The sequence below is a fragment of the Gymnogyps californianus genome, chromosome 3, assembly GCF_018139145.2.
Source record: "Gymnogyps californianus isolate 813 chromosome 3, ASM1813914v2, whole genome shotgun sequence".
Classification (NCBI taxonomy): Eukaryota; Metazoa; Chordata; class Aves; order Accipitriformes; family Cathartidae; genus Gymnogyps; species Gymnogyps californianus.
Window position 1 is genome coordinate 54,623,269 of NC_059473.1, and position 24,465 is coordinate 54,647,733.

At 41.4% G+C, this 24,465-nt stretch overlaps 1 protein-coding gene across 5 annotated transcripts in view; it reads left to right on the plus strand.

The window, feature by feature from the left end:
- The first annotated feature begins 1,614 nt into the window (after positions 1–1,614).
- The window catches only part of STXBP5 (syntaxin binding protein 5), a 116,978-nt gene continuing 94,127 nt past the window's right edge, over positions 1,615–24,465 (plus strand). For 4 of the 5 annotated variants that reach the window (XM_050893445.1, XM_050893446.1, XM_050893447.1 and 1 more), the window contains exons 1-2: positions 1,750–1,999; positions 3,823–3,920. In XM_050893445.1, the coding sequence (XP_050749402.1) occupies positions 1,847–1,999; positions 3,823–3,920 (251 nt within the window). In that variant the 5' untranslated portion in view covers positions 1,750–1,846. Of the gene's footprint in view, positions 2,000–3,822; positions 3,921–24,465 lie in introns of all 5 variants that reach the window. The other variant, XM_050893450.1, reaches the window with a different exon arrangement.

The following is a 24,465-nucleotide window of genomic DNA, read 5'->3' on the forward strand; positions in this document are numbered from 1 at the left end:
AGTGATGATTGATCTTCCAGTTCATTTTAGTTGAAAAGAAAGTTCAGGAAAGAGTCACAAATAATAATTACCTTTGGCAATATAACAACAACCGAGACAAGAGTAATATCTATTACCTGACCACTGACTAGATAATCCAAAAATGCAATCTAGTACTAAACGAAAAATAAAAGCAGAATACAGAATGCTATACAACAGCGGTTAGCGGAAAGAAACATTTAACTCTCTGCCACCTGCTTAAATTAGTTCTGCTGCCCTAAGAATGAACGGAAGCACCTTCGTAAGCCCAGCGGCTCGCCTCGCAACGCGAGGGCTGGCGGTGACTTCTTCGGATGGTGTTGGCTAGCTCCGCACTAGCCCTCGGTCCAGCCCCTCTGGCTACGAACGGCCAGCGCTCCCAGGCCGGGGCCGCACCGCCTGCGCAGCTCTCACCAGCACGGTGGTCAGGGTGAGGGCTGCGGGGGGGTCATACCCCTCCGTTAACCGTTACTGCCATTGGAAACGCTCCTCTCGCCTCGACCCCAGCCCCGCCGCCGCTCCCCGCTCCTCCGGCCCCGGCGGGTGCCGCCAGCCTCACCGCCGCACCGGGAGGAAGCGCCACAGGCAAACGGCCGGCGCCGCCCCGGCCCTGGCTGACACCCGCCACGACGTCCAGACCGCCGCCGCCGCGGGACGAGGCGCGGCACCTCCCCGCCGCCGCAGCCGCTGGAGGGTTTTCCGCGTGTAACCACGCGCGGAGCGCGGCTTCCTCCACAGCAGCCCGGCTCCGCGGGAGCCGCCGTGCGCCTCCAGCGCCGTGCCAGCGGCAGGGACGGCGCTGCCCACGGCAGCCTCCGGCCGCCGCCGCCACCTGTTACCTGCTCCCGCCTCCGCCTGGCCGGCGGCCAACACCCAGCTCACGCCCGACGCCGCGCTCTCGTCGCCGCGCGGCGGGGCGGGGGGAGCGGACACCGCCACATCCGGGTGCCGGCGCTCCTGGCGCGCATGCGCGTCCGCCCCGCCGCTGCGAGGCAGGGCGCCGCGGTAGTCGCCGTTGCCGCTGCTCCTCCTCCCCGGGGCGCTGCGCTTCCGCGTTGTCAGGCAAGGGGGAGCGACCGTGAGGCGGGGGAGGCGCCCTCCGCGGCGGCAGGAGGAGGAGGACGGTTGTGGGGGCGGGCGGCGGCATCAGCCGCTGGCAGCAGCCGGGAGAAGCCCCGCCGGTGACTGGCTAGCGGCACAGGCAGCTCTGAGGAGGCGGAGGGTGCCTGAGCCGCGGGGCGGGCGCCTGCGAAGGGGGAAGAGACTGCGGCGGCGGGAGGGGACCGGCACACGCACGCACACACAGACACACGCACGCAGAGACGGATGACAGCGGCGGCCGCGGCTGCCACGATGTGAGGCGGGCTGCGCGGGGGGACGCGGAGGCTCCGCGGAGAGGAGAGGAGGCGCAGCCCGCACAGCCCCGGCGGCGGGAGGGCGGCCGGGCCGGGGCGGGGCCGGCCGGGCCCGGGGCGAGCCGTGCGCCCCGGCGGGCAGGGCGCGGGGCGCGGAGCGGCCGCGGGCGGCGAGTCTGGGACCGGCGGTGGCGGCGCTGGTGGGCTGACCGGCTCCTGTTTGCTTGGCTCCAGTCTCCATCTCCGAGCCCGCGGGCCCCGATGAGGAGCGCCCCTGCGCTGCCGGACTGACGCCTCGCCGCCCTCCCCGCGGACGAGGAGGAGCGCTGCCCCGCGGCGGAGAGTGCGGCGCCCCTGATCGCGGGCCGCCCCTGCACCGCCCTCCCCGGTGGGGGCTCGTCTGCCGCCTGCGGGGCGGGCGGCGCGGCGCGGCGGCGAGGCCGGGGGAGCGGGGAGCGCCGCCGCCGAAGACCATGAGGAAATTTAACATCAGGAAGGTGCTGGATGGCCTGACGGCGGTCTCCTCCGCCGCCTCGGCGTCGTCCGCCGCGCAGCAGCAGCAGGCGGGGAACCGTGAGACCGAAATCCAGGAGACGCTCCAGTCCGAGCACTTCCAGCTCTGCAAGGTGAACGAATGCTGCAGCCCCGAGCCGGCTGGCGGCCGGGGAAGGGGGCGCACCGCCGCGGTGGGCTCTGCGGGCTTTGCTTCTCGGTACCGACCTCGCCGAGCCTGCCCGCCGCTCCTGTTTACTTGTTTGGATTTATTATTCGGGGGGGGGGGGGGGGGGGGAGAAGGGAAGGAAGCGATGGGTGTAGCTGTACGGGTCTTGTTGGATTTCTGTAGTCATCTTTCCTGGAGAGTTTCGGGGTTTGTCGTCTTCTAGGCTCTTTCATGCGTGTAATATTGACCGTGGTCATGAAGGCTTCGTAGAAAGAGCGGGATGGATAGGGGAAGGAGTGATACCTAGCTGTAGTGCAGATCTGATTATCGCGGCATTTGAGTAGAAGCCTCTGCTAATGGGCCCGAAGGACGGGGGATCTGTCGCTCTGCATTATTTGGAAATGCATTTCTCCTGTTCCTTTGCGCCTGAAAAAGGCTGTAGATGTTTGTGGTGGTTTCACTGCAGTGTGTTGCCAAGTTGCCGATGCTGCTATTGCAAATCTTCTCCAGAGACAGAGGAAAAGTTCCTGGTTTTTTATTTGCTTGTGCATGATACAGTAACTGCAGTTCATGTCTGCACACTTCAGAAAATGATGCAGCGAATTAATCCACCAGCTGTACCAAGAGGAATAAAAACTGATTTGAATATCAATACCCATTTTTATCTTTACAATGCACCCATGGCCTAGCTTGATAGGGATGAGCTTGTTTGTGGATTCTCCTCCTTGTTTTATCTAGTATTGCAGGCGTTTCTGCCACTTTTGCAAGTTGTTCACGAACGATATGGAAAAGAGCAGAGCTGTTACCAGTTAGATTTTATTCACTGTGAAATACTGAGAGTTGCGGGGTATGCCTGCAACTTCAGTGAAGTAAAAGGAGTATATCAGAAGTTTTCTATGTGTTTATGAAGTCCTAAAATAACTCTGCTTTAAACTAAAGGTTTTGAAACGAAAAAGCTAGCATTTGTGTGGCTTACGTTGTGTATGTTTATAACGGAAATAAGAGTAGGTGATACTTTTATGATGTTCTTGATTCTGATTAATTGCAGCCTGAGAAATGTAATGGAGTTATTGCTTGGTCAACTGCCGAATTAGTCTTGGCTAACCAAAAAGCTAAATGTGCCAATAGCTTCATATTAAGAAAGAATCCTGTGATTGAGGGTTTTTTGCTTGGTTTGGTGGGATGTTTTTTGGTTTTGTCTATTTTGGGGGCTGTTTTTTCTCTTTGGGGGAAGCAGAGGGCGAGAGATTGGTTCTGTGGAGCTTGGATTGTTTTTTTTCTTAACATGCTGAGAGAGGTTGCACTGTCATGTGGGGCCTGTTGGATTGAAATTGAAGTGGTTCTCAGAAAAGCAGGTCTAGTAATTTGTAATAGTTCTAATGATAAGTCTGACTTTGTTGCCAAACTTCCTAGGAACATCTCAGATTTTAATAGTTTAGTGCCTTCGTTAGAGCTGAAAATAAGATTTTTCAGAGAATGAGATAGATGAGAAAATAAAATGCTGAGTTGATACAGTCTTTGTACAGAAGAAATGTAAGATTCAAATTAAGTTTCGGTAAGTATGACTGTCACTTGATCAAGAATGAATGAGTAATTACGACTAAAAAAATCTTTTGTAATTGGTTCATGTAAGACAGCTGATTTTCTCAGTCTGCTGTTAAAATGCTTTGTAGTTCCTTTCTTAATTGTGATTAACAATGAATCCTGTTCCCTAACGTATGATATTGATTCTGTTTATTTTTGGTCTGCTGCTTGACCCATCATTACTGCGATGCTCTGACTTATTAGACTGTACGCCATGGTTTCCCCTATCAACCTTCAGCTTTGGCATTTGATCCTGTTCAGAAAATACTGGCCATCGGGACTCAGAGTGGAGCGCTAAGGCTGTATCCTTTTGTATTCTGAAGCAGATTTAGTGCACCTCACGCAAGTGACGTTTTGATTCAGCTGCTGGAACCATTCAGAAGTCTGGTGGGAACCAAGTATGCAGGAGGGGAGAAAAAAAGCTCTGTTTTCTGTTGGTGGGTGGCTTGGCTGTTCTGGTTGTTCTCTGTGTCAGTTCAGGTTGTGTTAATGATGTGAAGTATGGCTGCTCGGTCCCCATTATCTCAAGTTAATATATATGTTTTGTAGAGGGTTACTAGTGTGCTGACAGTTTATAGCAGCTGACTGCAAATCTAGAGAGAGACCTCGGCTGAGCTCTGTTTCATTGTTCTGCTGTATCCTCTGGGATTGAAAAAATCCTTGCTGCTTGATGGGTTTTGGGGGGTTTGGGGTTTTTTTTTGTAATACTGTAGTTACCTGCTACTGCTTCTGTGTTGCCAAAAGATGGTTTCAAGTGGGGATGCTAAAGGGTACAGGAATTGTATCTCACTAATAATTTCCAAGTGACTGAGATGAGCAGAATGAATTTGTGGCATAAAGCACCAGTAACCCTGCTTCTTTTTGTTCACTAAAAAGTGAACTACCCATATGTTCATAGCCATATGCTACCATAGCCATATGGTACTATCCAAACCATGTAACATATGTGTTTAAACTTTTATTTTTAAAAGAAGATGCCCTATAGATTCTTTAATCCACATTGCCATTGCCCAAACCTTACTTTTCAGCAGAAGAGAATGAATTGAATTTTCTGCTGTCCTGAAATTGACTGAATTCTGACCTTTTGGGGGAAGGCTTAGGCCATCTTGCTAGAAAAATTGACTTAGTATTCTTTAAACTGTAGGTAAATCTCATCTTTTCCTTTGCTGCTTATGTTAGTCTGCAAGTAGACCTTTTTTTGTTTCCTTCTGTAACATCACTACTCTATCTGTAAGGTTAATTGCCTTAAGAGGGTTGTCTTTTACAAGTTGAAAAATTAGAACTTCAGTATCAAATCTGAGGCTTTAAGAAGAGGCTGAAGTGAAGTAGCTTGTATGGTATCTATAATGATATCTATTATGAACTCCCAAGATAGCTTAATTCAAAGTATGAGTAACAGTAATGACCATGTGATGCTCTTAATGCCATACTTCAAACTACCCTTAACTCCATAAATTTTGGTTTTAAAAAGGTGATAAAGTTGGCTTGAATGAAGAGTGAAGTGTGGGTGTGTGGTGCTGTTAATTACTTTCATATTGGTAGAATAGATGAGAAAACAAAGAGAGACCTAAAAGTAAGGATTTGGGTTGGAGGAAAAGGAGACATTAAAATACACCTGTTTAGAGCTTACTCACCTGTAATTTTGGGCAGCATGATGTTGCAGTTTGGGTAATGATGACTTGATAAAACCTGTTTACTGGCACTCATCCCTGACTACACCTGTGAATTCTCCAAGTGTGAATTGCTTTCTAAATAATCGGGATAAGTATTGCAAGATTGTGAGGGAAGAAACAGTTACTGTGAGAGGAAGCAGTAACATTAACAGAAAATGTATTTCCTAAGGGAAGAAGTTTCATGCAGAGGCTGAAACATTGGTGTTCCCCTAACTTGATGAAGATGAATATGCCTCTCTGTACCTTGATACAGATCTTCATTCTTGGAAGAACTGGTTAAAAGCCCTCAACCTCAGCTGATAGGTTAGCCCTGTAACCCAGCAACACTGCAGAAGTTGCATCTTCTATGATTACTTGCTCTTTGGGATGGAGGAGTGCAGGCGGAAGGGATAGACTCAGACACATTCCCAATGTAAAACCAGCCACTTGCTTTCTGCCTAGTGAAACTAGTTTGAAAAGCACTCTTCGGGAAGGAGTGAAACTTGCAAGAAGTGCTTATTTCATTCTGTTGCTCAAAGATAACACAACCAAAGTGCTTGTTGATCTACAGGACACTTTACATGCTAAGGTTTTTACAAATGATAAATTATGTGCAAGGCTTCATTAAAGTGGGAGCCGCTTACTCTTTAGAGCTGCAAAACTGTTTTTAATTGAAACGAGGTGTGGAGTAGAAAGACTGAGAGTCAGTAAAGAGGTATTCATTGAGAAGGAAATCCTAAAAGTGGGAGAAAAGTAAATCCTCATTTTCTTCTGCGTTCATGTTGCGAGAGTCTAGAAGTAAAAGAATGATAATGCTTCTATCATTGCCTACCAGCAGATGGGAGCTGGGTATTAGTGTTTTCCTTGTGTCTTCAAGTATAGGTGCATCTTGTCAAGCTTTCACTTCCTTCCTATTGCAAGTAAGTGATTTGAGGAATTGTGAAGCAAGTTTTTTTTAGAAAGGGTATTAAAGATAAAATATTCTTAAATCAAGGAATGAGCTAACCTGGTTTAGATTTCATTATTATGTGAAGAAATTATTGTTACAGTCCTGTTTGACTTTGGGCCATTTATCAGCTAACCCCTTTACAGAACATGTTCTCTGTATTTGAGCAGTCTGCAATTTGGGTATTTTACCTTCAAAACCAGTACTGATCAGAACAGATTAAAGTGAGCAGGAATTTTCTTAACCACACTCCTATCTCATTCTTCTTTACGAGGACTCTGTAACCACTAGTGGAGGAACAGAGAGAATTCTAATACACAGTACTAAATATTGTCTCTAGTATTGATATAGTGACATGTAAAAATAGAACTAAAGTTTTTTCTAAAGAACCAAAATCTGTGGATACAAGTATACTGGGAGTTCACTGACTCAGTATATTTATCAATTAGAGATAAATAAAGACAAAATAACATCAACACTGTATTGCATTCTCTGAATCCACAAAGTAGTTGTGAAAATGGAAATACCTAAACTATAGGTGGCATGTTTCACTAATTGGATTAGAAGTAGAATTACTACTCTGTTAATATTCTTTGTCCTCAGTCCTAGGCTTGATGGGTTAAAATCGGAGGAGAGCATTGTGGAGTTGGTGACTTAGTGTGCCAGAGGCAGGACTTTGCCATTCTATGCCCATAAGCAGCAGTTGGTTCTAGATCTTGCAGTTTTAAGAGGGAGAGAAGTCCATAAAAATATTAGGAGGAGACTGGTTTTAGTGTAAAACTTAAACCTTATGAGTCACAAAAGTTACAGTTTGGGATTATTCACTAGTTTAACTTCAGCAGTGTATCCCATGTATTCCTTTTAAAAAAAAAAAAAAAAACAAAACCAAACTTGATTCTGTTTCCAGAGTTACTTAGAAATATTTCTAACTCTGATTTAGCTAGGATACTTAAAAGCAGGTGTTTCTGAGGCAGGCTGATATTGCTCAGGTATTATCCTTAATTAAAGAAGTATTTTGTGCCCTCTATAGAAAGGAATGTTTTGAGCAATTAATAACAAAGGCTCTGTTCTGTTTTCAGCTATGAACAACAACTTGGTTCCTTTACTGTGTATGAGGGAAAGTTACAAAGTGTATAGCTTAGTAGAATACGAACCTTGGAGAGAGGTCAGATGCTGGACCCGCTACTCTTGACAATAGAACAGCCAGCTGATGTGAGCCTCTCCCTGACATTAGGATCTGTTGAAAATAGTTAAGTCATTTGATTCTGTTTTCTGTATTGCAGGGGAAATTGAGTGATGAGGTAGGCACAAGAGCAGAAGCACAGCGCTGAGTGACATAAAATCTTAAACTTCTCGCATGCACCCACACTCATCTGTTCATGCTGATCCAGTTGTTCCTCTGAGTTCGTGGTGTGGATCAGAGGACACTCATTCCAGCTACTTGAGGTGTTTGAGTCTTGGCTGGCGGCCTGGCTCTTATGTGTGGCAATTCCGCCTCAGGCTCACCCTTCTGCACAGTGCTGGATGCTTGTGGGTGTGTTCCCCACAAGGAGCAATTGTGCTTGCTGTTGATTTCAAGCTGCAATGGTCAGTGTAAACTGCTGGTGGCCTCGTTTGTCACTGCAGGCGATATCTTTGACTTTCTCCATACTTAAAGGGATTTAGCTGTAGTCACCAGGGTGGCTTTCACCTTTTGACTTCCTGTCCCAAATGTCTTAGATATCAAGTAGTTAAAAGTTCATCTATGTTTTATTGCTTTCCTGTGCATGCCCGAACCATTACACAGGACACGTAGTCCATAGTGTTTAGGAAGTTTTGTGCATAATTGACTGTTCTTTGTTTTCCCAGCAGATATCAAAACTTTCTAATGAGTTAGAGTTAAGTATATGTACTCAAGGTTTAATTTACCTGAATTGGGTAGACTTCACCCTGTGACATCCTGACAGCATTCAGTGACATACGTAATAGCCCTGCTTCCGTGCTGTTTTCACTCTTCTGCTTAAAAGTCCCTCTAGAAGTCGAATGTGATCTGAACAGGGTAGCATTTTAACTGTAAAGAGGTTTGAGAAAGGTGAAATGGACTTTTTCAGGATTTGTCTGTCTTTAGGATGTTGTTTCCTCAGAACTTTAAATTACTAATTGTACAGGGCTCTGGACTTATTAGTCGGCTGAGCTTTGTTGTGTAGAATAAGCTTTGAAGCTAAAGCAGAAAAATTGAAGGAATTCTCCTGCTCCCTGCTGTTTAACTGCTCCATCTTAAACAAGTTTCTTCAGTTTTCTGTGCTTTAATTTCTCAGTAGCAAAACTAGGACAGTATATCAAATGAGATGTATTTTGATTGTCTGCCAACATGAATGCAATATCTTTATTGGTGCTTCATGCCTTAAATACTCATTTGCAGCTTGAAGCTCAGTCTTTCTCTTGATAGAGTGAATTCTAAAAGGGAAGACTATTTCCACTGGAAATTCTTGAGAGTAAAGGGCTTACCTGTAGAATAAATGCCTAGGACTCTATTCCCAAGCAGAATAGGTTCTTTAAAGTTTGGGTTTTTTTCTGTTGCAAACCTAGTTCACAGGAAGGAGAAAAATTAGATTGTTTGTCATTCTGTCATTAAATATCTGAAGATCCCAATCGTTCTGAATGTCAGCATCTATTCATTTCAGCAGTAAAAGATGACTTTTAGGTAAGCAAATGGCTGAAGTTTTAATGTATTTGTGGTGTATAAAACTTGCTTTCTGTGACTTCCATTCTCTGGCCTTTGAGAAGAACTCAAAACTGTTATTCTTTGGTCAAAATAGCTCAAAGCCTGGATGTGTGGTTCCATGCAGTCAGTTTCTGATGAAATGTTTGTTGCAGCATCTGGATAGTTTTGCTGTAGATGTATACCAAAAAATTCAAGCAGTTTAGTGAATTCTCTGAAGCTCTAATAATATTCCATTTCAAACTTGTGATGTGATTATATCAATTAAAAATACTTTTCCTTTGGATCAGACTATGCAAGGCAGTCTGACTGTTTGGGTTTTTTCCCTCTCACAGAAACATCAACTTGAGATGTTGTGTGTGTTTTTTTGGTGGTTTTGGGTTTTTTTTTTTTTTTTTTTTTTTTTTTTTGAAGTAGCTCTACACCTGCTCTTTCTCCCTTCTGGAGAAAGGGCAGTAGGGCAATGGCTGGAGTTGTGTATGCAGAGCAAAGATTTCAATTTTTAAAACCAAGCATCTAACTGTGAAGTTGGCGCAGCTTCAAGTGGGAGACTGGGCCAGATGAGCTTGGGAGGTCCTTTCCAACCTAAATTATTCTGTGATTCTGTCTATTCTGTGAATATACCAAAGTTGAACTAAACTACTGTTTCGTGGATTGTCAGGGTTTTTTGGCATTTGTACACTGAAGAGAACAGTCTCAACCTTTGCCAGCGTTCTTCTGGACTTCGAACAAATCTTCCTGTTTTGGGAAGAGTACATCGGTAAAGCTACTAAATATATTGCAATAGTGTCATGCCAGAGAGACTCTGATTATCTGTTAATAAGAAAATATTTGTTGGCTACCTTGCCACCCAATTCACAGAGTAGTTTAAACAAGAAAACTACTTTGATTAAAACATACATTAATCTTATCACATTTCCGTTTCTTTTAACACTACCACATTTCTTGTCATATCTTCCAGCACTTGTTTCACGTGGGTATCATTAGCGTGCTCATATCTTTCTTTCAATGAAAAATCCTCATCCCCTAAATGAAGAAAATCAACTACCTTTGGATATTCTGAAATCAAATAAGGCCAAAATGCCATGATGAAACATGTAACTCTTAAATGTATGGAATTATAGCAAGTTAGTCCTATATAGAGAAAGCTATGACTGAATTCTTCACAATAAATAGGATGGTGTACTTTTTAAATCCATGGTTACACTTGTTGGGAGACTTGGTGTGCTGGTTTTGGCTGGGATAGAGTTAATTTTCTTCATAGTAGCTAATATGGGGCTATGTTTTGGATTTGTGCTGAAAACAGTGTAGATAACACAGGGGTGTTCTAATTATTGCTGAGCAGTGCTCACACAGTCAAGGCCTTTTCTGCTTTTCTCACCACCCCACCATCGAGGAGGCTGGGGGTGCACAAGAAGTTGGGAGGGGACACAGCCGGGACAGCTGACCCCAGCTGACCAAAGGGATATTCCATACCATATGACGTCATGCTCAGCAATTAAAAACTGGGGGAAGAAGGAGGAAGGGGGGGACACGTTTGGAGTGATGGCCTTTGTCTTCCCAAGTAACCGTTATGCGTGATGGAGCCCTGCTTTCCTGGAGATGGCTGAACACCTGCCTGCCCATGGGGAGTGGTGAATGAATTCCTTGTTTTGCTTTGCTTGTGCGCGCAGCTTTTGCTTTACCTATTAAACTGTCTTTATCTCAACCCACGAGTTTTCTCACTTTTACCCTTCTGATTCTCTCCCCCATTCCACCGGGGGGGAGTGAGCAAGCAGCTGTGTGGTGTGTAGTTGCTGGCTGGGGTTAAACCATGACAGTCCTTTTTGGTGCCCAACGTGGGGCTCGAAGGGTTTGAGATAACAACAGATTTGATTGGAATGTGCTAGATCGAATTTATAGCTGTTATTGCTGTTTATCTATTAATTGGCAGGCTCCTGTGCTTGCCATGGGGCTTGCTTGCCTTACTGTATATTAGAGTCTAGTGCTCATTAGTGGCTGCTTTTTGCTTTTGCTGCTTGCTGTACTGGTTATCATCTTACTCTGCTGTGCCTGGGAACATTTTGATAACAGCAATGGCCATGCGCCTGGGCTGGCAGATGGCCAGGGCATCGCTGCTGTTTCCGTGCTGCTGTACTGGACAGGCTGGAACTCCAGTGTGAACTCGAGTCAAAGGGACTGTGACCTGTGGATGCATCCACGTGGGGAGCAGGACACCCTGAAGCATCTGTGGCCATGGATAAGCCCGCACCAGAGGAGGTACATCTCGAAGTGTCTGTGGCTGTGGTTATGTCTGTGCTGCAGCAGGTATACCTCTGAAGGATTGTGGCCTGAGGATAAGTCCATGCTGTAGCAGGTACACCTTGAAGCATCAGTGGCTGTGCATGAGGTCATGCTGGAGTACCTCAAAGCATGTGGCCATGGATAAGCCCATGACAGAGCAGGTATACCCGTGGAGGGACTGCAGCCATGAGTAAGGCCACGTTGGAGCAGGTTTACTTCTGAAGGGACTGTGGCTGTGGGTAAGGCCGCATTAGAGGAGGTATATCTCTGAAGGCATTGTGGCCCAAGGATAAGGCCACACTGGAACAGATGTACCTCAAAGCAGCTGTAGCTGTGGATAAGTCTATGCCGCAGCAGGTCTTTGATTTGAAGTGTTATTGCATATACTGTAATTCTACTAAACAGCTTTTAGTAGTAATTGTTTTTGTTCAAAAATACCTGAAGTATAACTGTATTAAATCTCATACTGTAATTTAGAAAAATGAACTTTAGAATGAAAACTTTTCTTCCCTGTAGGTATTTTACTGACAGAGTAGAAGCCTAATGGATATAGCCTTGCAGCTTCAAACTTGCTGGGTCATAGTGAGCTTGGGGAAGGAAACATCTTCGGAAAGCATGCAAAGTTTGCAAGGCTGCAGGTGTTACCATAGCACTAGCATAGCCTGTTTCCTTGTACCTCCTAGCCATTTGTGAAACACTGAGGTGGTATGGATTGTGTCATCTGATGATGTTAGGGTAAAATGTAACGGGGAATTAGACAGCTGGGACCCAGCTTGAGCACTGTAGCAGAAGTCTGAAAGCCTAATTCACTAGGCTCTTAGTTTGACATTTTACTAGATTTGTTCTTCCTCAGTCACTGTGGAAGGGCTTTTAGAACTGAAGTAACGTTATTGCTGCAGGAGAAGAAATAAGCAGTTTCAGTAAAGTCATGTCTGGAAAAGTAGAAGCAGCTCATGATTTGAGATGTGATAAAGAAGGCTTGAAAACACAAATCAAGATTGCAAGCCCTCCCTAACAAAACTTCCTGTTTGGCAGAAAGTTTCTAACTGCATTAGACTTCTAAGTGTCCAGGTTTCTATTTTTACAAAGGTTTCACAAGGCAAAGTTGAGCGTTCTTACACATTACCTTTAAGGTCACCAGAAGTGCCCTCAGTTATTATTTTTATATGTTTTCTGTTGCTCTTCTAGCACTGTTTTTTGTTTCTCAGTTTAATAGAACAGTAAAAACCTGCGTTTATTTATCAGGATTCCCATAGCACATCTGTTTTTGTAGGGTTATCTATGTAGAAGCTCAGTGAAGAACAGAATAAAACTTGTAAATTATTACGTTCTGTATGAAGTTAAACAAAACTGGAGGATGTTGATTTTGGGAACAGTTCACTTTGTCCTTAATCTTAGCTAACCGGTAATAGTTTCACATTTTGAAAAAATAGAGTCCTTAGCAGTTTTGAGAGTTAATACTGCGGTAGGTCTTTAATCTCTTGGGTCTTCTCTTTTCCTCTTGCTACTCTTGATGTGGCCTGTCCTGGAGTGTACCATCAAATGGATCATTATAATTTTTTTGAAAAATGCAGGTTCTTAATCCTGCAAAGTACATCTGGTTAAGTAGACAAGACTCTACTTTTCCAGAGATCTAATTCTTTGATGTGAAGTGTGTTTATTTGTTTGCCGGCCTGAGGAAGAAGTTTGTGCTTCTTGTGAACCAAAACTGCCTATGAGAGCGCATTGCTTACCCACTGTCAGTGTGCTGTCTTTCAGCGACTTTTGAAGTTACCTTATTTTGCTGAACCATAAGTTTGAATCGTGGTATCGTAATTGGTACTTGAATGCTGATCAAGCGTAGCCTCTTGGTATTCAACTGGTGGTAACTTGGGTGACCTTTTTCATGTCAACACTTCTATCATAGGCACTTGATAATAATACAACTTACATGTTTATCAAAGGGAGCACTAAGTTATTACTTCTGTTGACTTCCAGCACAAACACAGGTGAAGGTCTAATGACATAATTTAAATCTCTGGCAGTGATATTTCTATCACTGAATTTAGGCACAGTTTAAAATTATGAAGGTCTTGGAAATAGCTAAAACTGAAGTATTTCACTAGTCAGAACTGTGGTAGAGTGGTATAATTCCTTATTTAGTAGATTTCTAAAATAAGTTGCAGTTCTGTGAGCCTCTGGAGGCTCATACTGAATCCTGATTCATCTTGATTTTTACAATGCTTTCATGAAATTACTTTTTCTGTGGCTATCATTTAGCCTGATCTGACATGTTGATGTTCAGTTTAAGACTCTCTGCCACAAATGAGAACCGTTTTGTCTTACAGTGAAAATCTCTCCTCGGTAAGAGATTCCAAAACTGCTTTTATGTCTGAGATCTGTACGACTTGATGACAGCCTTGGTCTGTGTACTAGTTGTTCTAACTTAATCACTTCCTATAAAGACTTAGTCTATTTTGAATCTCTAAGCTTCTCTTAATAACTAGAATTTTTTTTTTGATAGTGCTTGTATTGACGCAACTATATCAATTGCTGAATTAAGATTGATTTTAATATTGTATTAGTAAAAATTTTTCACTGAAGTTCAGGAATAGATCTTCCCTAGTCATTTGTCCACAGTAGTTCTACTCTGCATCAGTGGTTCTGTACTTACGGATTTTTCATTTGCTTTGAATTTTATCTTAAGTGTCAAGAATAGTGAAAGTAGGTGAAACTTGAAATGTGTGTCTGCTAGTATAGAAAACAAAGTGCAAAATGCTTTGAGGAATGCTAGGTTATGCTGATTGAGCTAATTAAAACATGTGAAGCAAATTTTTTGTAAAAACAGTGATGCTGATCTTGTAGTAATTGAAAAAGCGCAGTCTGAAGCATTGCAGTTTGCAAAATCAACTACCTGATCACTGTTCTAGAGAAGTTTATAGCTTGATACAAATAACTAAAGGCTACTTTGTTCATTTTACTGAATGTCATGGGATTTTATTTCGTAAGTGCAAGTGCCTTAAAGGTAGTAACAAAACCTGGTTTCTGTTTGGGCAACTTGAAGCTTAATTTCCTTCTAAAATTGTGATAATATAATTGCAGTGGCCATTGCTTCCATGTCCAGAATAAGTCTTAGCCTGTCCCGTTCAAACCAGACAGTGTTCAAAAGAGCAATACTGGTGGGGAGAGGAGGTTAGGTTCTCCACCAAGAAGGCTGTAGACCAAACTCACCCTTTTATGAGGTATCTCCCATGGATTCTCCAAGAACTAATTATCTCCTCATGCTCCTATATTCCTGTGAAAAGTCTTCACAGGAGCTGTTTTAACTTTGGAAACCGGGGAACTAAAGAAAGGATGCAGATCCAAAGGAAGCAAGGCCTTTGTATTTCTGCTTAGCAAGCCACTATTTTATTTTGTGTGATGCATGCCATTTCAAGCAGGGGATTGCATTGTGTAGCCTCTTGAAGCTGCTGCCAGGCTTGTACTCTGTATGTGTTTGATTAACATTATTAGATCTTCAAGAGTAGCCAACTAAAGAGGTAATCCAGCTGGTATCCAATGTTTTTGATAACTTTTTCTACTAAAGGTCCTGCCTCTTTCCCACCTAGTAACACCAACTCAGTCAGCAGCAGCAGATGGACAAAACAATTTGCATTTTTCTACTTGCTCATGAGGGAAAAAGAATAGAATGCTAATTTTTTTGTAATCACTTAATGTTAAATTGATAGGATTAGCATGCCTGTATTTTTTTTTAGCTTATGCTCTATCCAGTCTTACTACCTTGTTAAACAGAGCAGATGTTCATCTTCACAGTTGAAAAACATTCTTGACTGAACTTTGTAGTGTTGATATTAGAAGTACAGTTACTAAGCTTTAGTGATGCTTATTAATATGCAGAATGGGCTGCAGAGCAATAACTGGCCTGGCATTCCCTTTTATACGTGTTCCAAACTTGTGCAGCAAACTGGTGCAGTGAGATTAGTTTCACAGCTGCCCTTAAATGTCAGATAAAAAGGAAAGTCACCAGAAAAAGCCCCCAATAAACTTCCATTTAAGTGACTAAATATAATGAGATTTCTTGCTGGCATGGTGAATATCCACTCATTCTTTAAAATAGTTAGGTGGGAAACATAACACTGTGGAAAGAAATCCTGGTGAGTTACTAACCTGGAAAAAAAGAGATCAGGTAGCCTACCTCTTTAAAATACACAGTCTTATTAGTAATGTTCCCATGTTTTCATAAGGGCTGCTGGCCAAAGGAAATAGTATTCAAATAGCAGCCACTCACAAAGAATACTACCATGTCCTTTAACTTTTTTTTTGTACTTACTTCTCTATCTTTCAGTCAAAAAAACCTAAACAAAAACATAGGTCCAAAAACTTTTTTCAGTTACCCACAGTATATGTGGCTGCCTAGGACTTGACTGTTGTACTTGTTCTTTCAGACATTGCCCATGGAAGTACTGTGAATATAGTCTCAATTATGTTAATAGTCAAAGGGGTAGTAAAAAAAAAAAGTAAAATAGAATGGGATTTATACATGCTTTAGAGGATGCTGTGAGGAAGAGGCAGCAGGAGTTAACTTTTATAATATTATTTCTTTTCTTACTTGAGTAGCAAAGGACAAGAACTACTGAACTTTTGAACTATGGCAGTTGAAAAGAACTGTGGGTTTGTTGGGTTTTGGTTTTTTTGTTTTCCATATGAAGACTCTGCCAATAATTTCCAGATCAAATAAATGCTGTTCTGGGTAAAAAGGAAAAAAAAAAATAAAACAAAAAAAAAAAAAAACATGGGGAGGAGGTGGCATTTCCTGAGCAAACTTTACTGACTTTTGATGATCTGTTCTTTTCTGCTGGCAATTCCTAGTGGGAGAAGCAGCACATCAGCAGGTGCTAACAGTGAAGTTTGGTTACAAAATAGGAACTGCAGTTTTGCGTTTTAGCATGTCATAGCCAGAAGGAGTTCCAATACTTTGTGATAGTCTTGTGCATAACTAACAGTGCATTCTGTCAATTCCAGACCAAGTTTTTTGATGACATTTGTGCAGCCTCTTTTACCTCCTGTAGTTTTCTATGGATAAACTGACTGAAACTTGGTAAATGCATCTCTTTTTAATGCAGGAAAGTTACCTGTAACGCATTCAGTGTGGTATTAGTGCTAACAGCCGTAAAGGCCCCTGTTACAGCAGTTTGCAAATACAGCTCTACAGAAATAAAAACTTAACTTCTACAGATCTGCAAGTACATGGACATCATGGCTGGTGTATAACTGTAATTGGAGAGCTAAGTGATCAGTATCTGTTTGGTCCCCTACTTTGCAGAACTGACTTGTACTTGCAGCAGACTTTATTTAAAGCTAGGTCTATTTTAGTACCAGAAATTACAATTCCAAAGGGGCCAGAAATGTGATGGTGTATGGTTTAAAGCTGAGTATATGGTAGTCACTAAAAAATTGTCTTGATGAGTTTTCTCCATTATAAAATAGCTAAAATTGAGGCTGTTATTACTCTTGCACCTGAGGGTAAGGTCATCTGCCTTGGCATAATAAGCACTAGAGGTGATCACTGTCACCAGTTCCTCTGGCAAATAGGAGCTGCCTGCATTTTGTTTCAGTAGACAGAAGTTGTAGAGATCTTTGCTATTTTGTTAAGGTTATGGGCAGGCTTTTCTCCCTTAAGGGCTCAAAAGTGACCTTAACTTATCTGTGTCTAGTGCGCCCTGGATTGGGCAGAATACTTACCGACTTTAGCTGTTACCTTAGTGAAACCTTTTTAAAGAAGGATAGGGTCTAAAACCAGGAGGGAAGTATTTGGTTGTTGCCTACCTACAGGCTTTCATAACTCAAAGTTGGGTTGTCCTTTACAAATGTGGTCTTCCTCTATTTTCAAGATTGACCTGGGGAAAAAAAAATCAATTCCTAGTCAGGCTGCAGAAACTTGGGAGACACTACTTCAATTCCAAGAATACTACTTAAATGTTTAGTTCGTAAGTTTTGTGTATAGTTTCATAGTAATTCACCTGTCTGAATTCAAGCTGATTTTACTTGAGATTTATATAATACTTAGTGCATTATATATTTAGAAACATATTTAATGTGTACTATATTATATGTAACATATACAATATATTAAAGAAAAATAGGATTGGCTTAAACTAGGTCTTTGCTGAGACATAAAGATCACAGCAGTCAAAGTACAAAGCTTCAAATCAGTGGATAAGTGGATATGTATTTTCTCTGAACCAACTACTGAAACTTGGCTTTTTGATTTGTTGTTACCAAATCTGCCCAACAAACTTGGAAGAGTGGTGAACGAAAAAAGCATCATTTTGCTGTCATAGAACAATGATGTGTCCACATTTTGAGTCCTATGTTTTCCTGGTTTCTGCATTTTAAGTGGCATGGATTTAGAGGAAGGAAACTAGAATTGAGAACAGAGTGGCTGCCTTACAAGAGGATTAACAATGCTTGGTCTCCTCACTTTAGAGAGGAGGAGAAGGGGTAAATATGATCAAGGGTTGTAAAATCAAGAGGACACTGGTTAAAATTCATGCTGAGCTGTCATTTAGCAAATTTGCGGTGCAGAAACTGCAGTGCAGGGGGTATAAAGTACTATTAGACTGATTTAAAAGAGATAAAAAGCAATTTTTAGTTTGCATATAATGAGTAGTGAAATTCTAGAATTTGTGGGTGTGGGAGATGGTGTTGGCAGGCTGTAACGGTAGATTTGGGAGGGGAATGGACAAACTGGCAGACAACGGCTCAATAAGCAGGGGAATGGACAAACTTGCAGACAACAGCTCAATAAGCAAACGCTAAAGGGACTAGACTGGGATTTGTCCTCTAACATACCTAATCCACTAGGAGGGTTTGGTTTGGGAGCGGAAAGGGAATAGGCTGCAAAAAGTGGCCAGGCTTGTGTGCTCTCCTTAAATAACATTGATTGCTGTTGTAGGAGGCAGTGCTGGGCTGCATGGACCTCTGGCTTGAGTCAGTATGGTGGCTCCTGTGCTCTTAGTCTGGCTGACTCCTGTCAGAGGAAAGAATTCCTTGACTATGAAGTTGTTCAACAGTATGGTTGCACAAACTTCTTCATTTCAACTCAGTACTTCACATTGTAATCACTTTTATAAACACAACTTAAAATTTTCCCAGCTTCTATGGTTTGTTCGCAAGGAAATAATCTTTGCTGCTTGAGCGAAATTTATCAGATGCCTGAACAGCTGATGAAACAGTTTCTATGGTAGGGTAAAACATAGAGCGCCGAGAGTGTTGGTGTGGTGTAGTGGTGAGTTTTAATGTCAAGGAAGCTGGCATGAAAACTTGAGTGTGGTAATCACACTGTGGTCTGATAATGTTCTCTGCCTTCAGGTTTTTTTGTCTGCAGTGGAGGTTACTGTTGCAATTAGAACAGAGTGCTGGGCAAGTTCAGAAAACGATGGCCTTGAGTAAGTTTTAAAGGGGAAAAACTACTTTGTGCCATTCTTCAAATGTCACAGCATGCTATTACAGTAGTTGTATCCAATTTGACAACGATGATGCTACTAACACTTGCTGTTCTAATCTACAGAGTAATGGATTGGCATTTTTAGGAATATAATCTCACTTGCTGTAGGAAAGCTCATTCAAAGAGACCATTCTTGCAAAATATTCCTGAAATTATATTTAGCGTCCAACTTAAAATTAGCAGATTTCAGTTACAAAACAGGTAAAATACCTAAAAGCATAGTTTGAAAACTTTGTCCACATAGTTTGTTCTACAAAAAAACCCCCAAAAGTAGAGAATCCTCTGTATTCTGAAACTTCTTATTGTCTGCTATAGTACATTAAAAGCATATAATTGTAAATTATACAAATGCACTTAATTTGGGGGGAGTTCACTTCCGATGAAATTAAACTCAGTTGAGGATACTTGTTGTTAGTGTTGTCTTAGTGTATTAATGGAAAATCTTTAAAGATGATCAGTGTAAGTGCATTTTGTATGAGTGATACTGAATCATTATAAATATATTATTGTCAGTTCCTAATAAGAACTTTTAAAAATATTTAGTAGTCTAAAGTATGTTAGTAGATCAGTGGTGGTCACAGCTATTATTTGGTATGTTACTTCTCTGGTTGTCCTTTTTTTTAAAGGACTACTAATAAATGCGATTCAGCATACTATTTTTGTTGATGTTTGACTGGAATGCATGTATCAGTCTTTCGTGGTGGTTTTTAGTAAAACAGACTTCATCCTGGGTTTGTACAACAGGCCACTAGTTAATATTCCTTTTTTCACTTGTATTTGAGGAGATTATATGAAGAGATTGTTCCTTTTATAGTTGCTATTTTGAATTATTGGAAATTATTGGTTAATAGAAATAATCTCTGCTTGTCTTTCAAAACCTAGTTAGTCTGTCTTTACCTTAAACATGCAATTTTCAGTGTCCGTATGTAACTGATTTCTTTTTCTCACTAAATGATTCTTCAAAAATACTATTTTACAGTTTTCGGGTGTGCTTTAGTACAGTGCTGCTTCTGGTAGAGTTAATTGTAGCTCTTGTCCATGAATAGTTTCCAAGAATGTATCCATCCTGGAGGTGGTCTGGGGTGAATGATTTAACTCTTTCCTCTTTCTCCTCCGCTTCAAAAGGATTGAGTTTGTGTATGTGTGTGACTTGTGAGGACGGATAAGGCTTGATTCTGTTGAAAAGTTTCTTTGTCCTGACTGTGCAGCCAGCCTTGTTACCGCACAGTGAATTTGGTGACTACCTGTTCTCTGCAGACTCGCCAGTTTTAGAGAGTTGAGCAGACTCGGAATGTGCGTGGGGATTTGCAGGTGATTCTTGATTAAACAACCTGCTTCTTTTAGCCTTTCCTGGAGGCTGAAGTTGGGAACCTGGGCATTCATGGGGAAAAATGAGTAGTAATCAGACTTAAGGTTGCAGTGCTAGCATATCAGTTGGGGTTTTTTATAGTCCTTTATTGCAAAAGAAGTTGGGATACTTTGCAAGCAAAACACTTACAGACTTGTAATGCTTCAAAGAATTAAAGTGAATCTGCATGCAGTTGGCCAGTAAAGATTCTGTTTTTGTAAGGGAAAATACACTTAGCTTTTTCTCTTAATACATATGTGACTTCAATTTAGCTCCCATGGAATTCTTTACCATCAGGAAGTCTAATGCTTTGCTTGAAATGTTTTTTATAATTCACACAGAGCTACTGACCACTGTAAATATACAACGGGATTATTTGTTCCTGTATAAGACTGCCATTCTGCTATGCTAACATTTGAAAGTAGAAATAAACTTTGAATGGTACCTTGTAAAGATGGTATTTATTCTCTTGAAACTTTTCTAGCCAAATCTTGGAAACAATAGTTTCCCCCCATGTTTTTGTTATTTCTTTTTTTTCTTTCTAGTAAATGTTTAAGAGGAACATCACAGGTGATTTAGTCTGTCAGATATCAACTTAAACGCTTACTACTCCAGCTTATATCTGAGCCTCCTGTGTTTTTACTCCTCACCATGCAAAGCATATGTAAAACTTCCACATGTTGCAACTTCTAGCGAGTTGCAGTAGCTGGCTGAGAGTTACATTGCTGGTTTCCTCATGTATTTTTTGATGGAAAGTGTTAGAGAAGTGAACTTTCAAAACTAATTAATTTCATTTTCTCTATTGTTGAGTAGAAAAAGCTATCTGATACTCAAAACATTAAAACATTTGTTTTAATCAAAATGCTTTAAGCAGTGAATTACACTGTATCAGTGCAGGTTCTCCTGACTCAGAGCAGGTCTGAACTGACTAGGCTACAATGCCATGTTAATTTTAATGATCTGGATTTGCCGCTTAGAAACCATCTTGAGGTTGGATGAAGAGTCCTGTTCAAGACAATACTTTTCTTTTGTCTAAGCCCTTGAATATTTTCATGTTACGGCATTTCTGAAGCGCTGTTTTCCACAGCTGGAAATTTCCCTAGAGAAGGTGGGAAACCCTGTCTATTTGACATCTATAACTTCAGGCTTTGACATTAAAACCTCAGTAAAGCTCTGGACTGTGGTGATAGTCTACCTCAAACAGTGAGCGAGTGATTTTTTTTTTTTTAATGTCTTTTTTTAATTTTATTTGCGGGGGTAGTACTGTGACTAGAGATGATGATAGAGGTTACTTTTTTTGGAAGATGTGTGATTGCTAGGTTTTTAAATGCTTTTATCTTTTAGCTAAGCAGCAGCCATTTCACTCTTGGAGTGGTTCTCATGTAAGTAAGTTGCTGAGGATTCCAGTAGGAACCGAATTGCTTAAAAAAAAAAAAAAAAAAAGTCCAAACTTCCTTAGTTTTGTACTTTAACAACTGTCATTTTGAAGGTAATTTTCTGAGGAATTCCGCTGTATTTCTCTTCAAGCACCTCTTTGTGCAGACTTGCTGTTTACCTTGCTGCCTTTTTACCATTTAAAAAAAGAGGGAGGAACAGTGGAAATGTGAATATCTTCTCTTGGCATTTGGGGAGCAGAGTAGTAGTGAAGGAGAGAGCAGCACTGTGAGGAAAGGAAAACCTCTACTCTGTTTCTGCAGCCTTTCCTTGACTATGCAGCAAGTGTAGACAAATGCTCAGCTTTCTTTACCCCTCCAATTCTTTCCTCGCTCCTAATAAATCAGAGGCCAAACTATTACATTTCAGTGTGTGTATTTTTAAGACAATCTCATTCTTGCAGAATTATTGCTGGATATTTCAGTTAAGCTACAGGATTGTGGAGGAACCTTGGAAGTGCTGAGCAGCATAAACAGTATAGCACTGCATCTTTGAAGGGCTCGAAACCGTGATTTGCCATATATAACACTTCATTCAAGCCATCCTATGAAGAGAATGGGGTTTCGCCTTCCCTTGGAACTGGAACAGTTTCAGTTATAGGAAGTGAGTTGTAATATATGGATATTCATTATTTTGGATACTTTTATCTAGAGGAAAAACAGACATTTTATCTGTGAAACTTGCTATCATATGGCTCTCTTGTAGTGTAATTACCTGCGTGTTGTAAATTCTGAAACGTTTCCTGTGATTGCAGCATTTTATACAGAGCCTCTATTCTAGGATGTTGAGGTAATGCTGCCACCCTTCTCCTTTTGATGGGATATGGGCCTAATCTGGGTTTCTCCCCTCAGCTTCCTATTTTCATAAAACTTACAGAAAAGTAAAAACAAAAGAAGCAAGACTTCTTCCCTTCTGTCGAAGTTGATCAAAATAGCTCTTCAGCCTCAAAAATTACTTGTTTGTCATCTGCTAGTAAAACAAACATTCTTATAATAGCAGGGCAGATGAGCACTGCCTGAACTATCAGACGTTACTTGGAATCTGACAGGAACTGGAAGTACACAAGGCTAAAAGATGAGCAGATTCTCTAAAGTATCAAAAAAAAAAATCTCACTGAAGCTAGATTTGCAAAGTGATACCTTCCCTCCATCTAGTAGTTCAAGTGCCTCCTAGAAAAACTGCAGGAAAGATGCATAGGAGAACTACCTTGGACTGTGCTTTTCTGTTGATCTGTTTTCCATCCTTTTACAGTCTTAAACTGGGCTGTGGATACTTGGAAATCTCATAACACTGTCTGAATTATCCCCTTCCCAGTGCTAATAAAAGCTATTTGTTTGACATCCACAGCCTGTACAAAACAGTAGCTCTGTGTTTGTACTCTCGTGGGAACTCTTTAGCACTGTCGAGTGGTGCATTTCTTGGGGCCGAAGAAAGGACCCATCTGAAGTCCTCAAGTACACTGAGGAAGAGAAAACTACAAGATCTAAGGTGGCATCTGCAACAACTTTAAAAAGAACAGTTAAGATGGAATGGGTGGTGTTATTTTTAATGCTATGCTTCACACTTTAATAATATTGAAGAACTGCATGTTTTAATGCCAGTATTTTTATCTGGCAACTTAATTTAGGTTTTTCTAATGACCATTTATCTCTTTTTGACACTATAAAAAAAAAATTTTAAGCGAAAAATGCAAAACGTTTACTAGTGATGTTAGTGCATAAACTTTTAAAAATAAATGACCATAATACATTTGAGGAGATATGAATTAAGGTTGCATAAGCAACTTCTAGGGACAATATCAGCCTTGTAATAGTCCATCTCAAGTTGGATTTCTGGTAAACACAAGCCACAAAAATACCACTTCGTACAACACTGAGATGCAGCTATTTTTGTGGTGTGAAATGGAGCTATGTGTAATAGCACAAATGTCTGGACAAAATAGCTAAGTAGAATTACAGGTATTTCAACAAAACATAGTAATCCCTATTAATATTTTGGCATGTAACGAACTGTTTTTCCAAGTTCTATGAAAAGCACAGAAGATTTAAGAAACACTCTAATGAGTAGGAACTGGTTTTGCATCATAAGAATTCCAGCTCCAAGGTACCCCTTGTTCATGTGAGGACATAGTTTCCTCGTTTGATTTTGGTAGAAGAGTGCCATCTACTGAATTGCTTGAATTGTACCTTAGTTTTTCATTTGTGGTGGTAATTTTGAGCAAACCTATAAAATTGTCGCTACTAGTTTGATAGTAGTGAAATAGTAAGTTTCTCAGTTCCTTTGGTGATTTGCAAAACTAAAAGTTATGCTATAGTGGAACCTGAGGAGGCTTAAAATAAAATTGAAAACACTGTTCTTAGACTATATTGCAAAATACTTAGAGTAGCAATGAGAGGATAGTTAGTGGTGGCTCATATGTTTGAGGGTAATTTTACAAATCTTAAGTGTCATTTTTAATGGAGAAGATTTAAAATGTCTCTCTGCTTATGCCTTTGAGCAGACTTAAGGGAAACTCTCTCCTGAGACCCACTTATTGCATTATGTTTGAATTAGGATTTAGACACTGCTAGCTGAAATAGTTAAAAAGCAATAGCAGCAGTACTGCTTGTGAACATAACTTTGGGTATCTGGAAGATCTTCCAGCTTGTGACCATTACTATTATGAGTCTGGGGACAGATAGTCATGTCAAGTTGGTATAGACAGGGGTAAACTTATATCTACCACCTTGATTTGGGGGTCTAAGTTTCTACTACTTTTTATCTATATAATGGAAGTGTTGGTACTTCTAATCTGTGGCCCTCTTAGCACTTCAGCAAGTGACTTTGCTGATAAATACTTCAAAAGGCTGCATAAGCAAAAAACCATGCTATACCTGCATCACTGTATTGATAAAACTCCTACTGATGAACTAAACTTTCTCCAAAAGGATGTGTGGAAGAGGGAGTTATTTCCATTGTTGGCACAAGGCAAAATGGTGTGGGAAGCAGAAGAGTGTA